Raw genomic sequence first — 23,915 nt, 5'->3', positions numbered from 1 at the left:
AACTGGGAACCTGGAGCCCGGAGCTAGGAGCTTTTCCCAGGTCTCCCATGCGGGTTCAGGGTCCCAAGGCTTTGGGCCGTCCTTGACTGCTTTCCCAGGCCAGAAGGAGGAAGCTGAATGGGAAGCAGGCCTGCCGGGATTAGAACCCGTGCGCATATGAGATCCAGGAGCGTGCAAGGTGAGGACTTCATTAGCCTCTAGTCTACCACACTGGACCCAGGTCTTTTATTATTAAGCATCAAAATATATTTTTATTCAACTTGTGAATCTGTGAACATACAAATGTTTCTTTCATCGTGTCTGCGGTAATTGTGATTTTCCATTTGACTATATTTACGAATTTTACATATTCCCATTTTCTATCAGTTACAGGGAAATGACAGGAAATAATTTGGCTAAAACAACCTTCTGTAGTTTTCTGCTATTTCGTTCTTTCCAACCAGAAATTTGTGGCTCACACCACTCTATGGTTTTCTATAGAAAATCCAGTCCTGTTCCACTGGTTGCGAAGTGACATGGAGTGAGACACTTTGAGACTGTGGAAGCTTGGCCTGACATCTCTGCAGTGAGGGGTTCTGGGATTGCTGTGCTGGACGTGGCTGCATTGGCATGTCTCTTGTGTGCTGGCCCATGTCTCCAGGCTCTGAGGACGAAGCCAAACACTTCTGTGAGACACACCACCTTAGCCTTAAGCCCTCCCAGCTGTACCTCCAGCCAGGTCGGAGTCTGGTCTGCATCCAGCCTGCTCTCCTCAAATACAAGTGTCCTAACATGGAGTACGTTTGCCAATAAATTTCGGCTTTATTTATTTGAAAGTCAGTTACAGAAAGACAGAGATAGATCTTTCAGTTCACTCCACAAATGCCAGTAGGGCTGCTTTGGGCCGGGGCAGGCCACAGTGAGGAGCTGCTGCTTAGTCTCCCGTGTGAGTGACGCGGCCGAGGTGCTTGGGATGTCTGCCTTCATCACTTCTCCAGGCTGTTAGCTGGCAGCTGGGTCGGAAGTCAGGACACGGCCGACACCCATTTGGAAATGGGGATCACAGGGGCTTTACTGGTGCAGGCAGGGCCTGGCTGCCTGCAGTTCATCTTTTGTCTTCTTGAGTTGATGTCTCTTTGTGACATCCCTACGAGCAAGAGTTTTGTCTGTTACCACATCTTGTAAAGTATAAGGAAAAAAGATCGAAAGAGAAAGCAGATTGGGGTAGTAAGGTGAAAACTTAACTCAGACTTGGAAGGCATTCAGTTTGTTTTTTTAAAGTTACAGGAGACCGCTTTGAGACTTTGATGAAACCTGTGCAGTGTCCTGTGAAAGTCCACAGACTCTCAGTTTTACATATAGAGTGTTTGTTTTTTTAAAGATTTTTGTTATAAAGTTAGGTACACAGAGAGGAGAAGAGACAGAGAGGAAGATCTTCCGTCCAATGATTCACTCCCCAAGTGAGCACAACAGACGGTATTGTGCCGATCCAGAGCTGGGAACCAGAAACCTCTTCCAGGTCTCCCACACGGGTGCAGAGTCCCAAAACTTTGGGCCATCCTCGACTGCCATCCCAGGCCACAAGCAGGGAGCTGGATGGGAAGTGGAGCAGCCGGAATTAGAACCGGTGCCCCTATGGGATCCCAGCGTGTTCAAGGCAAGGATTTTGGCCGCTAGGCCTCGCTGCCGGGCCCTCACATATAGAGTTTTAGAGCCTCTGCCGATTTAAGGTATAGAAGTGATTCCAAACTTAAAATCTGTAAGTAGCAAAGGTCTTAAGAGCCAATGAGCAAATGCATGGCCAAGTTGGTTGAGGTCAAGGCAGCTCTGAGGGAATAAAGGAGTTACAAGCCACACCTAACAGATTCCAAGATACTGAGTGCAGCTCTCCCCAAGCCTTTACATAGGTTTCCTGATAGATACTTGTGAAAGCAGCTGGTTTCTACCAGGACTCATTAACTGTAAGTCGGCTGTTTCTTTGTAAGAGAGATTTATAATGGTTGCAATGTACCTGGCTTTTTTTTTTTTATGATTTATTTTATTTTCATTACAAACTCGGATATACAGAGAGAAAGATCTTTCGTCCAATGGTTCACTCCCTAAATGAGTGCAACGGACGGTACTGTGCCAATCTGAAGCCAGGAGCCTGGTCTCCCGCGCAGGTGCAGGGTCCCAAGTCTTTGGGCCATCCTTGACTGCTTTCCCAGGCCACAAGCAGGGAGCTGGATGGGAAGTGGAGCTGCCGGGATTAGAACCGGCGCCCATATGGGATTTTGGCACGTTGAAGGCAAGGACTTTAGCTGCTAGGCCACGGCGCGAGACCCAACGTACCTGGCTTTGTGCAAGTGTTTGAGGCTATATGGTTGACTTGTATCTGTTGATTTGATTAGAAAGTGATCTTTACATAAATTTATTCATTTGGAAGGCAGAAATTGGTTTTCTGTCTGGTTTGCTTCCTAAGTACCCTTGGGAACTCTACCTGACACTTGTACATGAATGACAGTGACCTAAGTACTTGCCCATCACCTGCTACTTCCCAAGGTGTGCCTTAGCTGTGCACTAGAGTGCGAAGCAGAAGCAGTGCTTCAACTCAGAAACTCTGGTTTGGGATGTGGACCTCTTAAGAAGTGTGCTAACTGCTGTGCTGAGCTCCAAGAAAGTGGTCATTTAAATTGCTTGTTAGGGATAAGAGTGCTTGGGTTTGATATTGGTTTCTGGGAACTTACTCCAGGTTCCTGCTAGTGCAACTCCTGGGTTTTATTCTTGACATGGAACTTTGACTTGCATTTGGGGAGCAAACCACTGGATGGGAGTTATCTCTGTCTTCAATTTTAAAAAAATTGTTGGGCCTGGCACTGTGGCCTAGTGGCTAAAGTCCTTGCCTTGAACGCACAGCGATACCATATGGGCGCTGGTTCTAATTCCGGAGGCCCTGCTTCCTGTCCAGCTCCCTGCTTGTGGCCTGGGAAAGCCTTGAGACCCTGCACCCACGTGGGAGACCTGGAAGAAGCTCTGGGCTCCTGACTTTAGATCGGCTCAGCACCTGCCGTTGCGGTCACTTGGGGAGTGAATCATTGGACGGGAAATCTTTCTCTCCTCCTCTCTGTATATCTGACTTTGCGATAAAAATAAACAAAATTGTTTCATGGGCCTGGTGCGGTAGCCTAGAGGCTAAAGTCCTTGCATTGTATATAAACTAGGATCTCATATGGGCTCCGGCTTGTGTCCTAGTGGCCTCGCTTCCCATCCAACTCCTTGCTTGTGGCCTGGGAAAGCAGTCGAGGATGGCCCAATGCCTTGGGCCACTGTACCCACATGGGATACCCGGAAGAAGCTCCTCCCTTTGGCTAAGCTCCTGCCTTTGGCTAAGCTCCAGCCTTTGGCTAAGCTCCAGCCTTTGTGATCACTTGGGGAATGAATCATCGGATGGAAGATCTTCCTGTCTGTCCTCTGTATATCTGACTTTGCGATAAAAATTAAATAAAAAAAAAACTGCTCGTGTTTCTGCTGGCATTGGTAAAATCCTGGGAGTGCATTTACTCCATGATAATTGGGTTTCATAGAATTAGGTAGTTTAAAAATGCTTTGGTCCTTAGTTAATATTCTTTGGAAACTTTTGATGCTGAGTTTTAATTGGTCTTGCCTGCAGGGAGTCAGAACCGAGTTGCATGTCTTCTGTTGAGTATACATTCTCATTTTACTAATTGTCAGATATCAAACTGATGATAGTCTTTGTATAATTAGAAAGATTAAAAAACTGTTTTAATATATTGAAGGGACGAGTTTTTTTAAATAGATACGTGCCTTTTTTTTTTTTTTAAAAGATTTATTTATTTTTATTTGAAAGGCGGATATACAGAGAGGAGGAGAGACAGAGAGCAAGATCTTCTGTCTGATGGTTCACTCCTCAAGTGACCACAACAGCTGGAGCTGAGCCAATCCAAAGCCAGGAGCCTGGAGCTCTTCCTATCTCCCACATGGGTGCAGGGTTCCAAGGTTAGGGGTCGTGATCATCTGCTCTTCACAGGCCACAAGCAGGGAGCTGGATGGGAAGCAGGTCGGCTGGGATTAGAACCGGTGACCATATGGCATCATGGGGTGTGCAAGGCGAAGACTTTATCCACTGCGCTATTGCGCTGGGCCCGAAGAGATGAATCTTAGTAGATCATTTACAGAATTAGATTTGCGAGGATTTATAGAAAACCTTTAGCGTTCCTGGATGGTTCTCCCACTAGCTGATTTTGCCTTTGAAGAAGGGTTTCTCTCAGCTAACTGTGCTTTAAGTCGATGTTGTCAGGTTGTTGTCAGGTTATTGCCAGGCTCAGGCAGGGTTTCCTGATGCTCCTCGGGCTCTCAGAGTCACCTTGTTCTTTAGCTGCCTTCCCTTCCCCAGGAATAAATGAGTGCCAAGGAAGATACCTGAGCTTTTAGATATCATAGTTCTTGTATGCTCATGGTGAACAAGTTAAAATGAAGCCATTTTGAAGCTTTATAAACAAAGGAAATGAAAATCCAGCAAACAATTTAGAATGGCACTACTTATGGTCTATGAGCTTTTATTAAATCTAATTGGTAAACAATTTTTTAAAGATTTATTTTTATTTTTAATGGAAAGTCATGTGTATATAGAGGAGGAGAGACAGAAAGGAACATCTTCTGATTGTTGATTCACTCCCCAAGAGGCCGCAATGGCTGAAGCTGAGCTGATCCGAAGGCACGGGCCTGGAGCCTCCTCTGAGTCTCCCACACTGGTGCAGGGTCCCAAGGCTTTGGTCAGTCCTCGACTGCTTTCCCAGTTGGATGGAGTTGGATGGGAAGCAGGGTATCGGGATTAGAACTGATGCCCATATGGGATCCCAGTGTGTTGAAGGCGAGTACTTTAGCTGCTAGGCTACCACGGTGGACCCACTTTTTGTTTTTTAAGAGATTGTTTAATAGATTCTGTCTGTTGGCTGACTCATTTTGTAAACGTCTGCAGTGGCCAGGGCTAGGCCAGGCTGAAGCTAAGAGCTTCCTCCAGCTCTCCCAGGGAGTTGCAGGGGCCCAAGGATTTGAGCCATCCTCTGCTGGTTTTCCAGGTGCATTATATTTGGCAGGGGGCTGGATCAGAAGTTGAACAGCCAAGACATGTACTCTGCGCATATGGAAGCCAGAGTTGCAGGTGGCAGTTTAACTGGGTACACTGTCAGCCCTGCAAATGTTACCTTTTTTTTTTTTTAAAAAGATTTATTTACTTTTATTACAAAGTCAGATATACAGAGAGGAGGAGAGACAGAGAGGAAGATCTTCCGTCCGATGATTCACTCCCCAAGTGAGCCGCAACGGGCAGGTGTGCGCCGATCCGAAGCCGGGAACCAGGAACTTCCTCCAGGTCTCCCACGCGGGTGCAGGGTCCCAATGCATTGGGCTGTCCTCGACTGCTTTCCCAGGCCACAGGCAGGGAGCTGGATAGGAAGTGAAGCTGCCGGGATTAGAACCGGCGCCCATATGGGAATCCCGGGGCGTGCAAGGCGAGGACTTTAGCCACTAGGCCACGCTGCCGGGCCCGCAAATGTTACCTTTTAAAGACTGATTTATTTGTTGTTTTGAAAGGAAAAATTACAGAGGGAAGAGACGGAAATCTTCTGTCTGCTGGTTCACTCACTCACTAAATGCCTGCAACAGCTAGGATGGGACAGGCAAAAAACCAACTTCCAGGAGCTTGTTCGGTCTCCCATATGGGTGTAGAGACCTAGACCCTTGGAGCACCTTCTGCTTTTCCAAGTACATTATCAGGGATTGAAGTGAAGCAGCACCCATGTGGGATGCCAGCGTCCAGATGATTGCTTAATCGGTCACTACAAGTGTTGTTGCTATGTTGGCAAGGATGCTAGGAACTGAAAGTGTTTTTCACTTTTTAGGTTAGATAATGTGATACCCTTTTTTGATACATAATGAAGTAAAGTTACCACAGTATTTCTTCCTTTTCATAAAAAAAGATTTATTTTTTATTGGAAAATCAGATTTACAGAGAGGAGAAGTTCCTGGCAAGAGCTGAGCCAATCTGAAGCCAGGAACTTCTTTCGGGTTTTGTTTATCTGAAAGGCCCAAATGATCACAGCCAAAATCCTGGAACTATCCAGGTCTTCCACATGGATGTGAGGAGCCCAGGCATTCAGGCAACAACCTTATTCTGCTTTCCTAGGCCTACATTCGCAGGGAGCTGGATCAGAGGCTGAGTAGCCAGGACTTGAGCCAGCGTTTACATGAGGTGCCGGTACTGCAGGTGGCAGGTGGCAGCCTAGTTTTCTGCCCCGCAATGCCAATCCCCAAACACTCTGCCCAAGTGGCTGTACCATTGACTGTTCTTGTCAGCAGTGAGGGAGAGTTCCTGTTGCTCCTCATCCTCGCTACAACTTACTGTTGTCAGTGTTTAGGCTTTTTGCCATTCTTGTAAGTGTGTGGTGATGTCTTGTTTTAATTTGGTAATAGATAATGTTGCTCATATATCCAGTGGCGTCTTTGCCAATTGTTTCTTTGAGGTGTCAGTTATTTTAGAGTTTTTTTCTGTTAGCTTTCCTATTTTGAATTTATTTGTGTAAATGGAATACACTTCCTATTTCATGTAGTTTTTCATATATATAGTTTAAGAGCATAATGCTGCTTTCCACCCTGCCTTCTGTCACTCCTACCCTCATTCCTCCTTTTTTTTTTTTTAAAGATTTATTTATTTTTATTACAAAGTCAGATATACAGAGAGAGGAGGAGAGACAGAGAGGACGATCTTCCGTCCGATGATTCACTCCCAAAGTGAGCCGCAGCGGGCCGGTGTGCGCCAATCCGAAGCCGGGAACCTGGAACCTCTTCCAGGTCTCCCACGCAGGTGCAGGGTCCCCGTGCTCTGGGCCGTCCTCAACTGCTTCCCCAGGCCACAAGCAGGGAGCTGGATGGGAAGTGGAGCTGCCGGGATTAGAACCGGCACCCATATGGGATCCCAGGGCTTTCAAGGTGAGGACTTTAGCCGCTAGGCCACGCTGCCGGGCCCCTCCTGTCTTTTTAATTTTACAATGAGATGCTTTGAATTTATTTTATAATCACAAAGGTTAACCCTCCACTGAATAAAGATTTCAGCAAGCAGTAAGTGCCAGATCCACTGTTCTTCACTTTTCAAAGTGCAGGAGCTGTTAACAGTCATTAATTCTCAAAGTGGCAGTTTCACTCATTTTTATTATTTTGTGTACTGTATATTAACACAAATTAGGGAAAGCATGACATTTGTCTTTTGGGATTGTATGTATTCACTTGGCGGACTGGTATCCCCTTGTATCCGCTTCTTACTGTGGCTGAGTGGCATTTCCTCGTGTGTGCAGCCGTCAGTTGGTAGGCACCTGGCTCCAGAGTATGACGTCGCTGCTGCTCGTGGGCATTCCAGTTCTCTGCAGCTTCTTCCAGTTGTGCATGCCAGTTTGTGTGTCTTGTCTTTTCTACTTGTCTGAGTATTTTCTCATGAAAGGAGATTTTCTGTCATAGGAGGTTTCTCTAGAAAAACAAGTGTCTGTGAGAGTAGGTGTTAAAGAGTAGCTTTGTCAAGTTCTTCTCATTTTTTCCTTGTTGTTTTGCTTATTTGAAAGGCAGAGAACAAGGTGCATGCACGCATGCCTGTCTGCCAGTTTTCTCCCCAAATGTCTAGGAGCCAGGAACTCGGTCCAGGTCTCCTGTGTGGTCTGAGAGACCTGATGACTTGAGCTGGTACCTGCTGTCTCTTAGGGTACACATCAGCAGAATGTTGGAATTGAGAGCAGAGCTCCAGGCACTCCAGTAGGGCAGACAGGTGTGCCAAGTAGCGTCTTAGCAGTCGGTGGCCACACACGCTCCTTAAAGGTGTTATTAGATTTTTGGTGTGTTAAATTTCTCTTTTGTTTATTTGAAAGGCAGAGAGAAAGAAAACAGAGGGAAATATATTCTTTATGACAGACTGATGTGGGCCAGGCTGAAGCCAGGGGCTGGGAACTCAAATCTGGGTCTCCTACTTGAATGCAGTGACTCAGACGCTTGAACAGCAGCAGGAAGCTGTACTTGAAAGTAGAGCTGACACTCCAAGCCAGAGCCTCGAATGACATACTGGCTCCCAAGGGCTGTCTGTTTGTGACTGCTCCCTGAAATCTGTCCCAAAGATGATTTTTTAAAGTTCTGTTTATTTATTTGAAAGTCAAAGTTGGACAGATCTTCCACCTGCTAATTCACTCCCAAGGAGCGTCTTTTGGTCTTCCACCTAGCCGGCAGGGCCCAGGTTACTTGTACCACCTTCATTGCCTTCTCAGGCATAAGCTTGATTAGAAGCAGAGTAGCCAGGACTGAGTCCACACTCTAGTATGAAACACTGGGATTCTCGGTCCGCTAAACCAAGTATTGGCCCTTCCAAAATAGGATTTCTTAATACTTTTGATTTATTTAAAAATATTTTTAAAAGACAGTTTCAGAAAGGGGGAAAGAGAGAGAGATCTTCCATCCACTGGTTCGCTTTCTACATGATTGCAGTCGCGGGACCTGGGCCGGCTTGAAGCCAGGAATGAGGAGCTCCTTTTGGATCTCCCACATGGTTGTAGGGACCCAAGAACTTGAATCATCCTCTGCTGCTTTCCAGATGCACCAGCAGGAGCTGGATTGAAAGTAGAGCATCTGGGGCTTGAACTGTTGTTTATATGGGATACCTGTGCTGCAGGCAGAAGTCTTCTATTTATTTTCGAATGGTTTTGTTTTGTTTTGTTTTTTTAATTGGAAAGGCAGATATACAGAGGAGATACAGAGAGGAAGATATTCCACCTGGTGGTTCACCCCCGAAGTGGCTGCATCGGCCAGAGCTCAACTGATCGGAAACAAGGAGCCAGGAGCTTCTTCGGGTCTCCACATGGGTGCAGGGTCCCAAGGCTGGGCCATCCTCCACTGTTTACCCTGGCACAGGCAGGGAGGGAGCTGGATGAGAAGAGGAACTGCCGGGATACAAACCGGTGCCTGTATGGGATTCCTTGAGTGTTCAAGGTGAAGATTTAACCACTAGACCATGGTACTGGGCGTAGCAGCAGTTTTTATTTGCTAAGCTACAGCACTGACCCCTGTTTTTAAAAATTGAAAATATACAGAGAGGAGAAGAGACAGAGAGGAAGATGTTCCCTCGACTGATTCACTCTCCGAGCAGCTGCAACAGCTGGAGCTGAGCCGATCTACTCCCAGGCCACAATAGGGAGCTGGATAGGAAGCAGGGCTGCTGGAATTAGAACTGGCACCCATATGGGATCCCTGTGCATGCAAGGCGAGGACTTTAGCCACTAGGCTACCCCACTGGTCCCCATAAATTGATATTGAATGTTAATTTTTCAGTTTCTCCCTTGAAAAGCTTTTTTCTTAATTTCATAATAATAGCCAGTATGATTAGAAGACTAAATATTTACACAAAGCATTTGTATATAATTTAATGTTAAGGACAGTATTTATAGAGACATACTTCTATGATTTCAGCTGAGAATGAGGCTCGCTCCCTGATGATGGGGAAGCTATGGGTGGGGTTGTGGTGGAATGTGTCATTTACCTGGGAAAGGGTGTTCAGAATCTTTTGGTGCTTGGGCAGAAAAAAAGATTGAGAAATGACTATCTATGTTTTATTTGGTTAGGTTTGGGTTTATTTATTTTAATGTTAAGATAATTTCTTGAATGTGGAGTATAAATTCTTCTAAGAAGAGCCCTTGCTCTCTCCTAGGACTGGCAGCCTCCATTTGCATGTGATGTTGATAAACTTCATTTTACCCCACGAATTCAGAGGTTAAATGAGTTGGAGGTAAGATCCTCGTATGTGTTCTGGTTGCCTGTGTTTCAGAGGGATCTTATTTAGAGCTTGAAGTAACATACTAAGGCTTGAAGTAACATACTAAGGCCATTCCACATGCAAGTTTAAGTCAAAATTGTCAATTTTTGTCTGTCATTTTTGGCCTATTCATTAATGCATTCAGGTTTAAAGAATCTACGTTGAGAGCTATGTGGAAGACAAGATTATGCAGCCCTAACTTCCCTCCCAGTGTATCACCTGACTTGATTTGGTAGCAATCTTTGGGAAGAGGCACCTGGTATGTTCTCTGGAGGACCACTGTTTTCTTCAGTTTTGTTCTGCTGACAGCCTCAGGTGCCTCAGGTGGAGGAGACATGAGGGCTGGTTACCTGGAGGTGGCTGCTGCTGTTAACCTGAGAAAAAAGTTTTTCCTATCTAAAATGGAGCTTGTCTCAAAAATTCTGTGGTTTCAGTTGAGCTTGAGGGTGGGAGATGGGTCTTAGCTTGAGGCCCTGGTGTCCCTGAGGGTGCAAGATAGCACTCCCCAGGCCATCTGTCTGGTATTAGAAGGAGAAGCAGCATGGCCAGGAGAGAACTACAGCCACCTGTTAAAGGAAAGACACTTAAGATCATTTCCCTCTTATGAAAGTTGATCACCATTGTACTTCTTCTCTAGATTTCTAAGCAAAGAGAAAATTTTTGTTTGAAAAGAACAGACCTTTAAAAATATCCAGTTGTAGAGACTAATCTAGGCATATAGCAGTTTACTTTCAATTTTAATCAGTAACATGAAATTGCTTTACAGTACTTCTTAAATTGCTTATAGTATTTCTGTAAGTACTTTCCAGAGTGACTACTTATGGGATGGATACTGAGTGTAACATCTTGCCTGGCATGTGTTAATTGCCGAGTTAAATTTTTGTTGAGTTAATGGGTGATTTTTACAGACTTTTGGCTGTTTCTCTGTTGGATTTAGGAAGTGGTATTGTACATAAAAAAAATGAAATATTTTAGGGCAGGCCGTAGCTGGGAGATGTAAAACAGGTAGGTGAAATTAAAATCCCTATTATATGTCTTCTAGGCACAAACTCGTGTAAAATTGAATTTCTTGGACCAGATTGCAAAGTATTGGGAGTTACAGGGAAGTACTCTTAAAATTCCCCATGTGGAAAGAAAGATCTTGGACTTATTCCAGCTTAATAAGGTAATCAAACCAGTTATGGTCCTACCAGATGAATTTGATATTTGTCTTAGAAAGAAGCATTTTGTTTGAAATACATAAAACGAGACTCTGAAAGCCTCATCCTGTGGAATATTCTGTTTTTGTCCTTAAAAACTTCACGATTTTCTCATGAATGTTCATTTCTTTTTTAATGCAAGGATATTGAGGTTTAGGTTATCAAGCAAAAAAGCCAGGATTCAGTACTATGTCCATTGGATCCCAAAGCCTCCATTTATTTTCCTTGCTGCACATGCTGCTGGGTGCCCTTCCTGGTTTGCGGAGATGCTAATGCTTGCAGAGCAGGGCACAAGAACCTGCTGCTTCCCAGATGGCTGCCTTGTGGAAGCACTCAGCAGCTCTGGGAGGGACTTTGGGATGGTTTATGCGTGGTTCTATCAAGGAGATGATTTTTAAGTTTCTAGCTTAATTTATAGTGTATAAATTTCTTTGTTTGAATTGAGAAATGTATTTTCGTAAGATAACCCCAGCCTGAATCATTTTTGTCTTTGGTGTTGTATGTAGGCATGGGGGAATTTTAAATGATTTCCAAATCAGTGTTTCTAATTTCTATTGCTGTTTTATTTTGATAGTTGGTTGCAGAAGAAGGTGGATTTGCAGTTGTTTGCAAAGATAGAAAATGGACCAAAATTGCCACCAAGATGGGGTTTGCTCCTGGCAAAGCTGTAGGCTCACATATCAGAGGGCATTATGAACGCATCCTTAACCCCTACAACTTATTCCTGTCTGGAGACAGTCTGAGGGTGAGTTTGGAATTAGTGTTAACCTGCTAATTTCACTGCTTTATGGCACATTGTGATTGGATCTGGAAGACTTTGTTGGAAATACTGGCTTTGTGGTTTCTTCCCCCCGCGGTGTGTTCTGCTTTGAGAACACCCTTTCTTAGGAGTTTGTTGATTATAATGTGTGAGACCATAGAGGGAATGTGCTTCTACTGTCCACAGCTGAAATCTGCATTCCTTTCCCTAGGGAATCAGCCAGTAGGAGCCAACTTATGTCTGTTGGTTTCATCGTCACTTGGATTTTTCCTTTTGCTGGTTTATTCCCTGAATGGTCACAGTGGCCATGGCTGACCCAAAGACAGGAGCTTCTTCCGCTCTCATAAGTGCTTTCAGGGGCCCAAGTCTTTGGGCTGTTTTCTGCTGTCTCCTTCCTCCTGCCTCCCCCTACCATTAGCCAGGAGCTTCATTTGAAGTAGAGCAGCTGGGGCTTGAACTGGTGTGCAGGCACCCATATGGTGATTACCCATAAGGTGAGAGATTAGCCTGCCAGCCCATCCACTCACTTGATTTAAAAGCATTCTTGATTGCCACATGAAGACACAGCCTACAAAATAACTTGCTTGCCTTCTCCCTTTGGCCAGCAAGATTTCCAAGGAGATTGTCCAGTGAAATCTTACAATAAAAAAGGATGAAGGTAACAGCTTTTTATGTAGTCATGTTCAGGTAAAGTAAGACAATATAAAGGTTTCCCTCTTGAGGCAATCAGTTAACCCCCCGTTTGGGACACCAGCACCCCATGTTGCAACAGTGATTCCATTAAGCCCTCTACTGTCGTGTTACATTCTGGAAGATGATGATAGCCAAGTACTTGGGCTCCTGCCAGCCACAAGGGAGAGTCAGATGGAGTTTGGGCTTGTGACCGTGGCCTGGTACCGCCTGCTTGTGTGAGCATGGGGTGTGAGCATGGGGAGTGAGCATGGGGAGCTGGTGGAGGATTTCTCAGACTCTTGGTCTAACTTTCAGGTAGATGAAAACAAACAAGCAAACGTGAAAACAACAACAGCAACACAATCCCACGAACTTCCACTTATTTCATGGTCTTGATAGAGAGAAATATCACAATTTGTTTACATGCCATCAGTAATCTGAGCATATTGTTTTTCATTGCTCTTGACCCCCCCGCCCCCCGATTCTTTTTAACCTGGAAGAAAGTAGCCAATCAGATATCAAAACAGTTTGTTTTTCTGAAATGTATACTGCGTGACTGTTTAGTGGGCCTAGTATGCCTTTTTCATAGCCTGCCTTTGCTATAGTTGCCCCTGGGCATTAATTATCTCTTGAATTCAGAAAATGTTTACCTGCCTTTTGGTAAGTTGCCTTTTGGTGCCAACATCCTTGATGGGCACCTGTTAAAGTCCCATCTGTTCTATTTCCAATCCAGCTCTCTTATGGCCTAGGAAAGCAATGGAGGATGGTTGAAGTCCTTGGTGGCCACTGTACCATGTAGGAGACCCTGAGGAGGCTCCTGGTTCTTGCCTTCAGATGAGCAAAGCTCTGGCTGTCCTGGCCATTTGGCAAATGAACTAGCAGATAGTAGATTGCCCTCCCCCTGCCTTATATACACCCACTTGTTTGCCTTCCCTGGAATGGACCAGCAGGTGGATTCTATGTCTCTCCTCTGTAATTCTGCCTTTCACCAGGTAAACATCTTTGCTAACTGCTGTGTTTATCGTGCACATCATTTACATAAATAGTTGTAAAAATTTCTATCTAAAATCCTCACTAGGATTAATAAAAGCCACAGAGTGATTGGTACAGTTGTGTTTCCTTTCTAGTGTCTGCAGAAGCCAAACCTGACAACAGACACCAAAGACAAGGAGTACAAGCCCCATGATATTCCTCAGAGGCAATCTGTACCACCCTCAGAAACGTGCCCCCCGGCCCGTCGCGCCAAGCGCATGCGAGCAGAGGTGAGTGCCCATGGAGAGTGAGTATTTAAGACTCCTGAGCACTGGTGCTGGGCTGCTCAGGCACAGGCTGTGGACGTTTACTGAATGGATTCTGGTTTTCACACACTGTGAAATGTTACCATCGAAAGGGTGAGGTCTAGGTTTATGCGGCCTGGTCAGACAGCTCTTGACCAAGTAGGTCTGAGAAGAATCAATGTTCTCGGTTAGCTGTCTAGGTTGATTGTCCCAGTGTTAAGCAGTGTCTGTTGAAACCCGAGGCTGGGGCCCAAGGAGATTTATTAGATTGGATACCAGAGGTTAGAAAACAGGCAGAGCTGCTTTCCTTAGACTTCCCAAAGCGGAATGTGGAAGCCCCTGGCAGGTTTTCGTGCTTATGGGCACCTGAAGAGAATGCGCGATACAGCACATTGAACTAGATAGGGTGTGGGGTGCTTGCTTCCTACCCAGCTCAGTGGGCTTGTGCATTCAGGGCTCAGGAATGATGTGCATAGAGGAGTTGGAGCTGACAGTTCATCATGAATTGATGTTTTCCTCAAAGTCCCTGGCTATTTAATCATTCATAAAGATGAAAAATCATGTCAATTCCATTTTATGAAATAATATATAGATAAGAGACTTGCTATTTTATTTTGGCAAGTTGAAACATAGGAACAGTTTAGTAACTTTGTTTTATCATAAAGGAGGGAAACTCTAACCAGTAAAGGAAAATGTGGCTACTGGAATCCCATAGGTGTGCTGAAAGTTCAGTGCCCTATAAATGAGTTCCAGCAGATGTCTAAGTGCAGCTCACCTAGTGCTGTGCCTCCTAGGTCGGCCTTGCCAGCACCTAGAGGATTAGTATATTGTCGGTGTAGACAGCGTGTTAGCCCTGGATATGAACAGAGTTAAATAAGGTGGTTCCCAAACTGTGTTTGGTTCCAGACCTCATAAGTGCCTTTCTTTGCTTTTCAAACACTGTTAAGCGCTTGAAGGAGTAGGATTATTGCCTGCCTCAGACTCTCGATGAGGGGGAAGTCCATGGCGGCTTAATGAGGTTAGAGCTGCAGTGTAAGGGGCAGGCGTGTGGTCTACCAGTTAAGGTGCTGCATGAGATGACGACAGCTTGTGTCAGATTGTGTGGGTTCCTGTCTTGGTTCTGCTTCTGTTTCCAGTTTACTACCAGTACCACCCTGGGGAGTAGCAGGTGAGGCCCAAGTTCATGGGTTGCTGCTACCCAATTGCGTTCCAAGCGCCAGGCTTTAGTTTGGACCAACTTTTGATGGGCATTTGGGCAATGAACTCAGGGACGATGGATCTCTAGCTCTTCTTTCAAACAAATAAATATTTTGGTACAAAAAGCATTTCATAATAGTTAAATTTTTTTTTTTAAAGATTTATTTTTTTGTTTTTATTACAAAGTCAGATATACTGAGAGGAGGAGAGATAGAGAGGAAGTGGAGCTGCCGGGATTAGAACCAGCGGCCATATGGGATCAAGGCGAGGACCTTAGCCACTAGGCCACGCTGCCGAGCCCAATAGTTAAAGTATTTTACAGAAACTTTATGAAAGCTGAATTTATTGTAAATTCTGACAGAATCTTAGGAGCTGATGAAATTGGGATAGGTATGTGACTGCTTAAGATTTTTTTAGTGATGGTAGAATAAAGTGGAAGGGAAGCAGGTGAGAACAAGTTGTCTGTGGTCTAAGTATTACTGCATCTAGGTGTATTCTGTCCATCTGACCTATGATTGTTGGAACAATTCTGGTTCCTTACAAAGCTCTTTGTGTATGCCATCCATTCTAGAAGTTTCCAGGTAAGCTCTGTCTTCCATGGGCCATCAAGAAAAGTGTTTTGATTGCCATACTAGTAGAGACAAGTTAGGAAATTATGGTTACCTTAAGACTCCAGTTTGATTTTAGAGGGTTTTTTTTCTATTTAAAGAAAATATTCATGTATGAAAATTTATTTTTTTAGGCCATGAATGTGAAAGTAGAACCGGAGGCCCGAATTCATAATCTAAGGCGTCGAATGGGCTGTCCAGCTCCAAAATGTGAAGATGGTAAGAAAGTTTATCTTTGAAAAGGAACAAAGAAAAAATTAACTTGTTAAGTAAGCATTAAATCAACAATTACATGGTGGCCACAGGGTTGGACTTCTAGTCTTGATATATTGGTGTTCTTTTGCTATGTAATTGCAAATATTTTTCAAATCTCTTTGGGTTTAGCCATGAATTTTGATTCAGTATATTCACTGCAGCAAGTGATTTCTGAAAGAATAGGGACTTTTGAGTAGATGGCTTCATCTATTTCAGCCAAGGCAGACAGACCTGCTTTCTAAAAGGTAGAAATTCTGATTGCTTACTTACGTGTTGGTGGATAAAGTGTCCAAGAGGTAAACTTGAGTTTTTTAGAAATCCTGCATTCTTTCTCGTAGGCACAGACAAGTGATGAAGCACTGAAATCCCCTTTTCTTGGGATTAGGGAGTAAGTGGAAAGTTAGATACAGATCCTAACCTTGGCCCAGCTGCTGACTAGCTGCTTGACCTTGGAGATATGATGGTTTTAGTTGAAAGAAAGCTCTCCCAACCACTAACTTACTTCTTGAATACCTGCAGTGACTAGGGGCTGAGTCATGCTAAAGCTGGGAGCTGGAATTCCTTCTCTCTCTCTCTCTCTTTTTTTTTTTTTAAAAGGCACTGTGTGAATTTAATTAATTAATTATTTATTTATTTTTAATTTATTATTTTAATTCATTAATTACATTGCATTATGTGACACAGTTTCATAGGTACTTGGATTCTCCCCACCCCTCCCCAAACCCTCCCACCATGGTGGATTCCTCTACCTTGTTGCATAACCACAGTTCAAGTTCAGTTGAGATTCCCCCATTGCAAGCATATACCAAACATAGAGTTCAGCATCTTACTGTCCCTACAGTCCTCCGCTCTACCAGCTGAGCTATCGAAGGGAACGCGGAATTCCTTCTAACTCTCACATGTGTAACAGGGACCCTTTGCACTGTTTTCCCAAGTCAGGTGGGAGCAGGACACCTAACCCGTGTATTCTGAGAGGGGCAGCCAGTGCATTAGCTAGTGTCTTAACGACTAGACACAAATACCTGCCTTAGGGATGACGTATTCTTTTTCTTTCTTTTTTTAAAGATTTATTTATTTTATTACGAAGTCAGATATACAGGGAGGAGGAGAGACAGAGAGGAAGATCTTCCGTCCGATGGTTCACTCCCCAAGTGAGCCGCCACAATGGCTGGTGCTGCGCCGATCCGAAGCCGGGAACCAGGAACTTCCTCCAGGTCTCCCACGCGGGTGCAAGGTCCCAAAGCATTGGGCCGTCCTCGACTGCTTTCCCAGGCCACAAGCAGGGAGCTGGATGGGAAGTGGAGCTGCCGGGATTAGAACCGGCGCCCATATGGGATCCCGGTGCATTCAAGGCGAGGACTTTTAGCCACTAGGCCATGCTGCCGGGCACGACGTATTCTTTTTCAACATCGCAGTTATGGAAAGCATTTGACACAGTATACACAACATAATATTCGTGGGCCTGGGACAGGTGTTGTGACAGTAAAGGTTCAACTGCTGCCTAGGATGCCTACATCTGAGTGCTAGTTTGAGTTCCAGCTATGTGGTGCTTCCAGTCCAGCTTCTGCTAATGTTCCCAGGAAGGCAGAACCTGATGGCTCAAGTGCTTGGTATGCTAACACCCAACTGGGAGATCGAGCTAGAGTGTTTGGCTCTTGGCTTTGGCCTGTTCTAGCTCTGGCTGTTGCAAATTTTTGGCAGCTGAAGCATTGGTTAGACTCTTTCATACTGACTTTCAAAGAAGTACATCTTTAAAAAAAACTGATATCCATTGTTTTAGCCAAGATGTTGAGTCTTTTTTTTTTTTTTTTTTTTAAAGATTTTATTATTATTGGAAAGCTGGATATACAGAGAGGAGGAGAGACAGAGAGGAAGATCTTCCGTCCGATGTTTCACTCCCCAAGTGAGCCGCAACGGGCCGGTGCGCGCCGATCCAAAGCCGGGAACCAGGAACCTCTTCCGGGTCTCCCACGCGGGTGCAGGGTCCCAATGCATTGGGCTGTCCTCGACTGCTTTCCCAGGCCGCAAGCAGGGAGCTGGACGGGAAGTGGAGCTGCCGGGATTAGAACCGGCGCCCATATGGGAACCCGGGGCGTTCAAGGCGAGGACTTTAGCCGCTAGGCCACACCGCCGGGCCCCAAATGTTCAGTCTTAACAAGAAGTTGGAGACTAGGAACTGTTATAAAATCTGGAGATATAATGTGGAAGAGGGATAGTTGAATTGTCAGGCTCATGTTCATGGTAAAGAGGAGCTTGATGTCCATATCTGCTGTAATGAGTCTTAAAGAGAACTGTGTCTTAACTTCTTTGAAAATATGTAGTGCTGAGCAACATCTCCATGATTATCTACATCCAAAAATGTAAAGAGTATCATAGTTGTTGTATTGTATAGTCACTGGCATTGAATAACACCTGGTGCTATTTCTCCTGATCTGCAAACAGCCTTGAAGTCATGTTTGGTTTGGGAGGGAGGTGAGGAGGTGAGGAGGTGAGGGAGGAAGTGGAGCACGGTGCAGTACAGAAAGAGCTCACTTTGGATTGCTTTCCACAGAGAAAGAAATGAAAAGTCACATCAAGCAAGAACCCATGGAGAAGAAAGATTATATTGTAGAAAGTGAGAAGGAAAAGCCCAAGAGTCGATCTAAAAAAACCACCAATGCTGTGAGTTACTTCCCTTTCTCCTTTCCCCCTTTTCTTCCTCTTCCTCTTTTCTTTCCTTCCTTGCTTTAAACCTTCTTGCCCACAAATTTACCTTAGATTTGGTTAATCTTTTTTTTTTTTTTAAGATTTATTTAGAAAGATACAGAGAGAGGAGGAGAGACAGAGAGGAAGATCTTCCATCCGATGATTCACTCCCCAAGTGGCCGCAATGGCTAGTGTTGCACCAATTCAAAGCCAGGAGCCAGGAACCTCTTCCGGGTCTCCCACGCGGGTGGACGGTTCCAACACTTCGGGCCGTCCTCAACTGCTTTCCCAGGCCACAAGCAGGGAGCTGAATGGGAAGTGGAGCTGCCATGATTAGAACCAGCGCCCAAATGGGATCCTGGCACGTTCAAGGCGAGGATCTTAACCACTACGCCAGGCTCAGGTTTGGTTAATCTTTTATCTGACAATCCTTTGAAGTCAGTTACTGAATGTGGTGACACCTTAGTCGATTGTGAGGGTGGTGTCCTCAGACACTGCACTTGCTGTGTTTCCAGATTGGGTCCCTGTGGCGTGAGCACGTCACACGTGATTGTCCACTGTGCTGTGACAGCTAGACCAAAAACTAATGATGTTTACCAGCTTCCCAGTTAGTCAGGGGAAAGAAGGAAGAGCAAGGGAAGGGTGGGAAAAGGAGCTGGGAGTTGAGGTTGTACAATGCTTCGTGCTTGGTTGTGATCATATTGGGATAGGGTTGCTCTAATGATCTAATTTTACCTCACTTATCTATAGCTAGTCAAATTTTTTGAGATATAGGTGGTTGCTAAAGGCCCCAGCATGGGAGTTCTGCGGGAATACATTTCAGCTCACAACTGCTTTATCACTGGCTATTGCGAGGAACTTATGACCCCTTAAAACCCTCAATTAGTACTTAGAACTGTGATTTCATGTTGTATTTTGTTTTAAAATTTATTAAAATTTTTTTTAAAAGTTTTATTACAAAGTCAGATATATAGAGAGGAGGAGAGACAGAGAAGAAGATCTTCGTCCAATGTTTCACTCCCCAAGTGAGCCACAACGGCCGGAGCTGCTCCGATCCGATGCCGGGAACCAGGAACCTCTTCCAGGTCTCCCATGCGGGTGCAAGGTCCCAAGGCTTTGGGCCGTCCTCAACTGCTTTCCCAGGCCACAAGCAGGGAGCTGGATGGGAAGTGGGGCTGCCAGGATCAGAACCGGCGCCCATATGGGAACCCGGGGCGTGCAAGGCAAGGCCATGGCACTGGGCCCTAAAATTCCTGATTAAATTTTAACATACATAAAAATTAGCTTTTTGTGGGGTTAACGGTAGGAAGTGATGTTGTCTATTTAGTTGTTATGTCTAATTAGGGCAGGCATCCGTTTCCTCAGACATTTGATGCTTGCTGGTGGACAAACACAAACACCTGTGAGGATTTTTGTTTGTTTGTTTTACGATTTACTTATTTTCATTGGATAGTCAGGTTTACAAAGAGGACAGACACAAAGATTTTCCATCCACTGATCCACTGTCCAAGTTCTGAAACAATCAGAGCTGAGCTGATCCAATCTCAAGCCAGGAGCTCTTCGGGGTCTCCCTTGTGGGTGCAGAGTCCCAGGCAGCAAACAGGGAGCTGGATGGGAAGTGGAGCACTCAAGACAGGAACCAATGCCCATATGGAATCCTGGTGCCAGGCAACACAAGGACCTTAGTCACTAGGGTACGGCTCCAGGCCCTGTTAGTTTTTTCACATAAAAAAAAATATATCTTTCATTAGTATTTGTAATTGCCCTGCTCTCCAGTAAAAACCCAGAAATTCTTGCTGCTGTACTGTGAGTTAGTGCCCATTAATGACTTTTGCCTGTGCGTCCCCTCTTGCCCTTTCCCTTATAGTTTAAATTGTATGAGCTCACCTTTGTAAAGACTGCATCTTAGTGGGATCATATCATTTTTATGTCTTTTTGTGGCTGCTTTATTTTGCTTCACCTAATGATCTTCAGTTAATTGTTGTCACCAGTGACCAAGATTTCACCCTTTTTTATTGACTGAGTAGTATTCCCTTGTCAGCGTCAGACTTTGGTTACCCATTTATTTTTAATTAATTCTTAAAAGTTTTCTTATAATTTAAGATTGCAAAATTGAACTGTTTCTTTATAAATTTACTTTTTGTTTTTACCTAACAATTTTCTTTTAGAAAGCGATCTTTAGTAACTTTATACACCATAGCTAAAACTTGCAGCTACACTTTGGACTTGCGATGCGGAAAGTACCGTGAATACCTGTTTAGCAGTGAGATGTTTTTATTGGAAGTGCCTTGGATGGGGAGAGTCGATCCAGTCTTAGGTGCATTTCACAGTACAGAATGACAACGTTGCTGTGTCCACAGGTGGACCTGTATGTCTGCCTCTTGTGTGGCAGTGGCAACGAGGAGGACCGCCTTCTGCTGTGTGATGGCTGTGACGATAGCTATCATACCTTTTGCTTGATTCCACCGCTCCACGACGTCCCCAAGGGGGACTGGAGGTGTCCTAAGTGTTTGGCTCAGGTAAGAATTAAAGCCAGAGAAGGCTTGTGTTAGCGCCTTTTCTTTCCCTTTTGGTCATTTATTTGGCAGTGGACGGTGCTGACACTGAACTGAACCAGGCTGCGTAGAAAAGGAGTCTCAGAGACAAGCTTCCCAGTGTTGAGAAAGCTGAGGGGCTGATATATTATTCAGAATAGTTAAAACACACACACACACACACTCTCCACCACCACTCTGCTTATTCATCTGAAAGGCAGAGTGTCAAAGAGAAAGTGTCGGATTTACTTCCCCAATGACCTCTATGGTCAGGGTTGTGCCGAGCCTGTAACTCCAGTCTCCTGTCACCTAACCACATGGGTACCAGGAACCCAAGTACTTGTTCCATATTCAGCTGTTTTCCTAGGTGCGTTAGCCAGGATCTTGATTGGAAGTAGAGCCACCAGGATTCAAACACACACTCTGGTATGTGAATGCCAACATGGCAGGAATGGCTAAACGCCATGTGCCCCTACAATGTGTGTGTGTGTGTGTGTGTGTGTGTGTGCGCGCGCACATGCAGATTTTATTTATTTGAATGAATTACAGACTGAGAGAGTTCCACTGTTTTACTTCCCGAATGGCTGCAATGGCTGGGGCTAGTTCAGCTTGAAGCAATGAGTCAGGTTCCCCACACGGATTCCAGTGCTCCCCTGGCACGTGGGCCATCCTCCACGCCTTCCCCAGGCACGTCAGTAGTGAACTGCATCAAAATGAGGTGGCAGCTGCTTCCCTTTCCACATGGGGCGGAATGGCTGGTGAATAAAGACTCCTGAGGTTCTTAAACAAACACACAAACAAACAAAAAAATGGATATGGCTGTACCTGGTACCCTTATAGGATGTGATGTGGCCACTGGCATGACGACCTTATCTGGGATGCTATGGCACAGGTTCTGAATGCAGACGTTTCCATATGGAGCTGGGATTACTGGTATTTTTAGTAGTACACGTTATCTCTGCTAAGAGCCACAGAGGATTTCCTCTCACCTCTGCAAGGATTATTCTGTATTCCATGGTGGTCAGCTGGAAGGTGATACCTGCCTTAAGGTAGGATTATGGTGCATAGGGAGCTGGACTGGTTCTGCATGGGTCCCAGGTTGCACCTGTCTTTTGTACAGTCTGCTCCCTGTCCAGGGGGAGTTACCGGGCCCAAGGGCAGGGCAAGAGCTGTGGGGATGAAGAGAACTGAAAGGTTAATATCTCCACTAGGATGACCTTATCCAGGGATCTAGAGTGGTTTAGATAGCTCCTGCCTGCCGCCGCCTCCTGTGAGCCCCTCTGATCAGTTCCTGCCGCTCTGGGTCAAGTGGTCATCTCCTTGCTGCTGCATGACATGATGATTTTATAGTTTGGGCTCTGAAAGGACGTGATTGCTTTCGCTTTCAGCATCAATGGGGTCCCAAATGTGTCGAGCTGTATGGAGAAGCATCCACAGGGTACAGTGGAGCTCCTGCCATGCCCTCACCCCAACACAAGCCTACTCCTGGCAGACCCTGAAGGAAGTGGAGCTTTCAGGCTGTGTTTCTGAAATTATTTCATGTCGTGGTGATTAAAATAGATGTTGGTAAAATTTGTTCATTAGACCAATCTCATTTTTTCAATCACATTGATTTTTCTAGTGCAGATGTACCATTAATGTTAAATAAAATACATTTTGTTTTTTATAACTTTTTAGTTGTCCAGTTTCGCAATTGTCCAGGTACACTTGGTGTTTTGAAGTGTCATGTAGAACACAAACTTTTATTTTACTTGCAGGAATGCAGTAAGCCACAAGAAGCATTTGGCTTTGAACAAGCAGCCAGGGACTATACCCTGCGAACTTTTGGTGAAATGGCAGATGCCTTCAAATCTGATTACTTCAACATGCCAGTCCATGTATGTATGCATACTCCTCTGGGAGTGTGAAGCTAGTGACTTTGGAGAACAGTGCGTCTGAAGAGAGTTGAAGTGGCGGCCTCATTCTTGGTCATTGTTCAGAATGAGATTTTTGTTTTGCTTCGTTGTTTTAGAATCCTAAAGTGTTCTCATTTCCGTTTAAGGATTTCTCTAGTGATGGAAAAATATCCGCACAGCAACAGAACACTAATAGAGAAAATTAGCAGCAGTCCTTTCAGTGAAATAAATGGAATTTGAGGAGAAGTTAGTATGCTTGTTATGTCTTGGGAATATTTATTTGAGAGGCAAGAGAGGAAGAGCTGAGAGAATCCTCCATCTGATTGTTCATCCTCTGAATACCCACAGCTTCCAATCTTGGGACAGGCCAATGCTGGGTCTCTCCCATGGGTGCAGGGGCCCAAGTACTTGAGCTGGTTTCTGGTGCTTTTCCAAGTTCATTAGCAGGGAATTGGGTTGGAAGTGGAGCAGTCAGGAGTCTAACAGGCACGCTGGTGGGATACTGACACTTCAGACAGTGGCTTATTTTGCAACACAGTGCTGGCTCCATAAACATACTTCTTGTGTGTTGTAAAACCATAAATTAGTATTCTAAATGTAAAAGATAACATGGTATTTTAAAATCACCCTTATTATAAGCATAAGCTTGTTTCATTCAGCACTTATTATTCCATCAAGTAAGCTCACCAAAATTACCTGTTTTCCTATGCTATTTCTGGATAAGCTCTAGTTTTCTTTACCCTAATGAGGTTCTACATGAGATCCTTCATGGATGTAGATTATTTTCATTATTTTCATTGCTTGATTCACATGAGAGTCCTTATCCTCTGTTCCAACCCTGCACCTGAATCAGTTTATGGAACTTTTGATTTTCCCTAACATTGGTACTATTAACTGAAATTACTTTTAAAACATTTGCTTCTTTGATAAGCTAAATTTATACTTCATTTGAATTTTCAGGGTTTTTTTTGACTCCTATAATATTTTCCGTATGGCTGACTAATAAGTCTTGATGA

The 23,915-nt window shown here is 44.7% G+C and overlaps 1 protein-coding gene across 5 annotated transcripts in view; it reads left to right on the top strand.

Annotated features, from left to right (window-relative positions):
- Positions 1-23,915, top strand: part of KDM5B (lysine demethylase 5B) — a 62,182-nt gene that overhangs the window by 14,090 nt on the left and 24,177 nt on the right. For all 5 annotated transcript variants that reach the window (XM_058669013.1, XM_058669014.1, XM_058669017.1 and 2 more), the window contains exons 2-9: positions 9,713-9,790; positions 10,860-10,982; positions 11,591-11,761; positions 13,576-13,710; positions 15,665-15,749; positions 18,337-18,446; positions 20,831-20,989; positions 22,762-22,881. In XM_058669013.1, the coding sequence (XP_058524996.1) occupies positions 9,713-9,790; positions 10,860-10,982; positions 11,591-11,761; positions 13,576-13,710; positions 15,665-15,749; positions 18,337-18,446; positions 20,831-20,989; positions 22,762-22,881 (981 nt within the window). The remainder of the gene's footprint in view (positions 1-9,712; positions 9,791-10,859; positions 10,983-11,590; positions 11,762-13,575; positions 13,711-15,664; positions 15,750-18,336; positions 18,447-20,830; positions 20,990-22,761; positions 22,882-23,915) is intronic.

The sequence above is a fragment of the Ochotona princeps genome, chromosome 10 (assembly GCF_030435755.1).
Source record: "Ochotona princeps isolate mOchPri1 chromosome 10, mOchPri1.hap1, whole genome shotgun sequence".
In the NCBI taxonomy this organism is placed as follows: Eukaryota; Metazoa; Chordata; class Mammalia; order Lagomorpha; family Ochotonidae; genus Ochotona; species Ochotona princeps.
The sequence above is the reverse complement of the archived record's forward strand: the minus strand, read 5'-3'. Positions and strand labels throughout refer to the sequence as shown.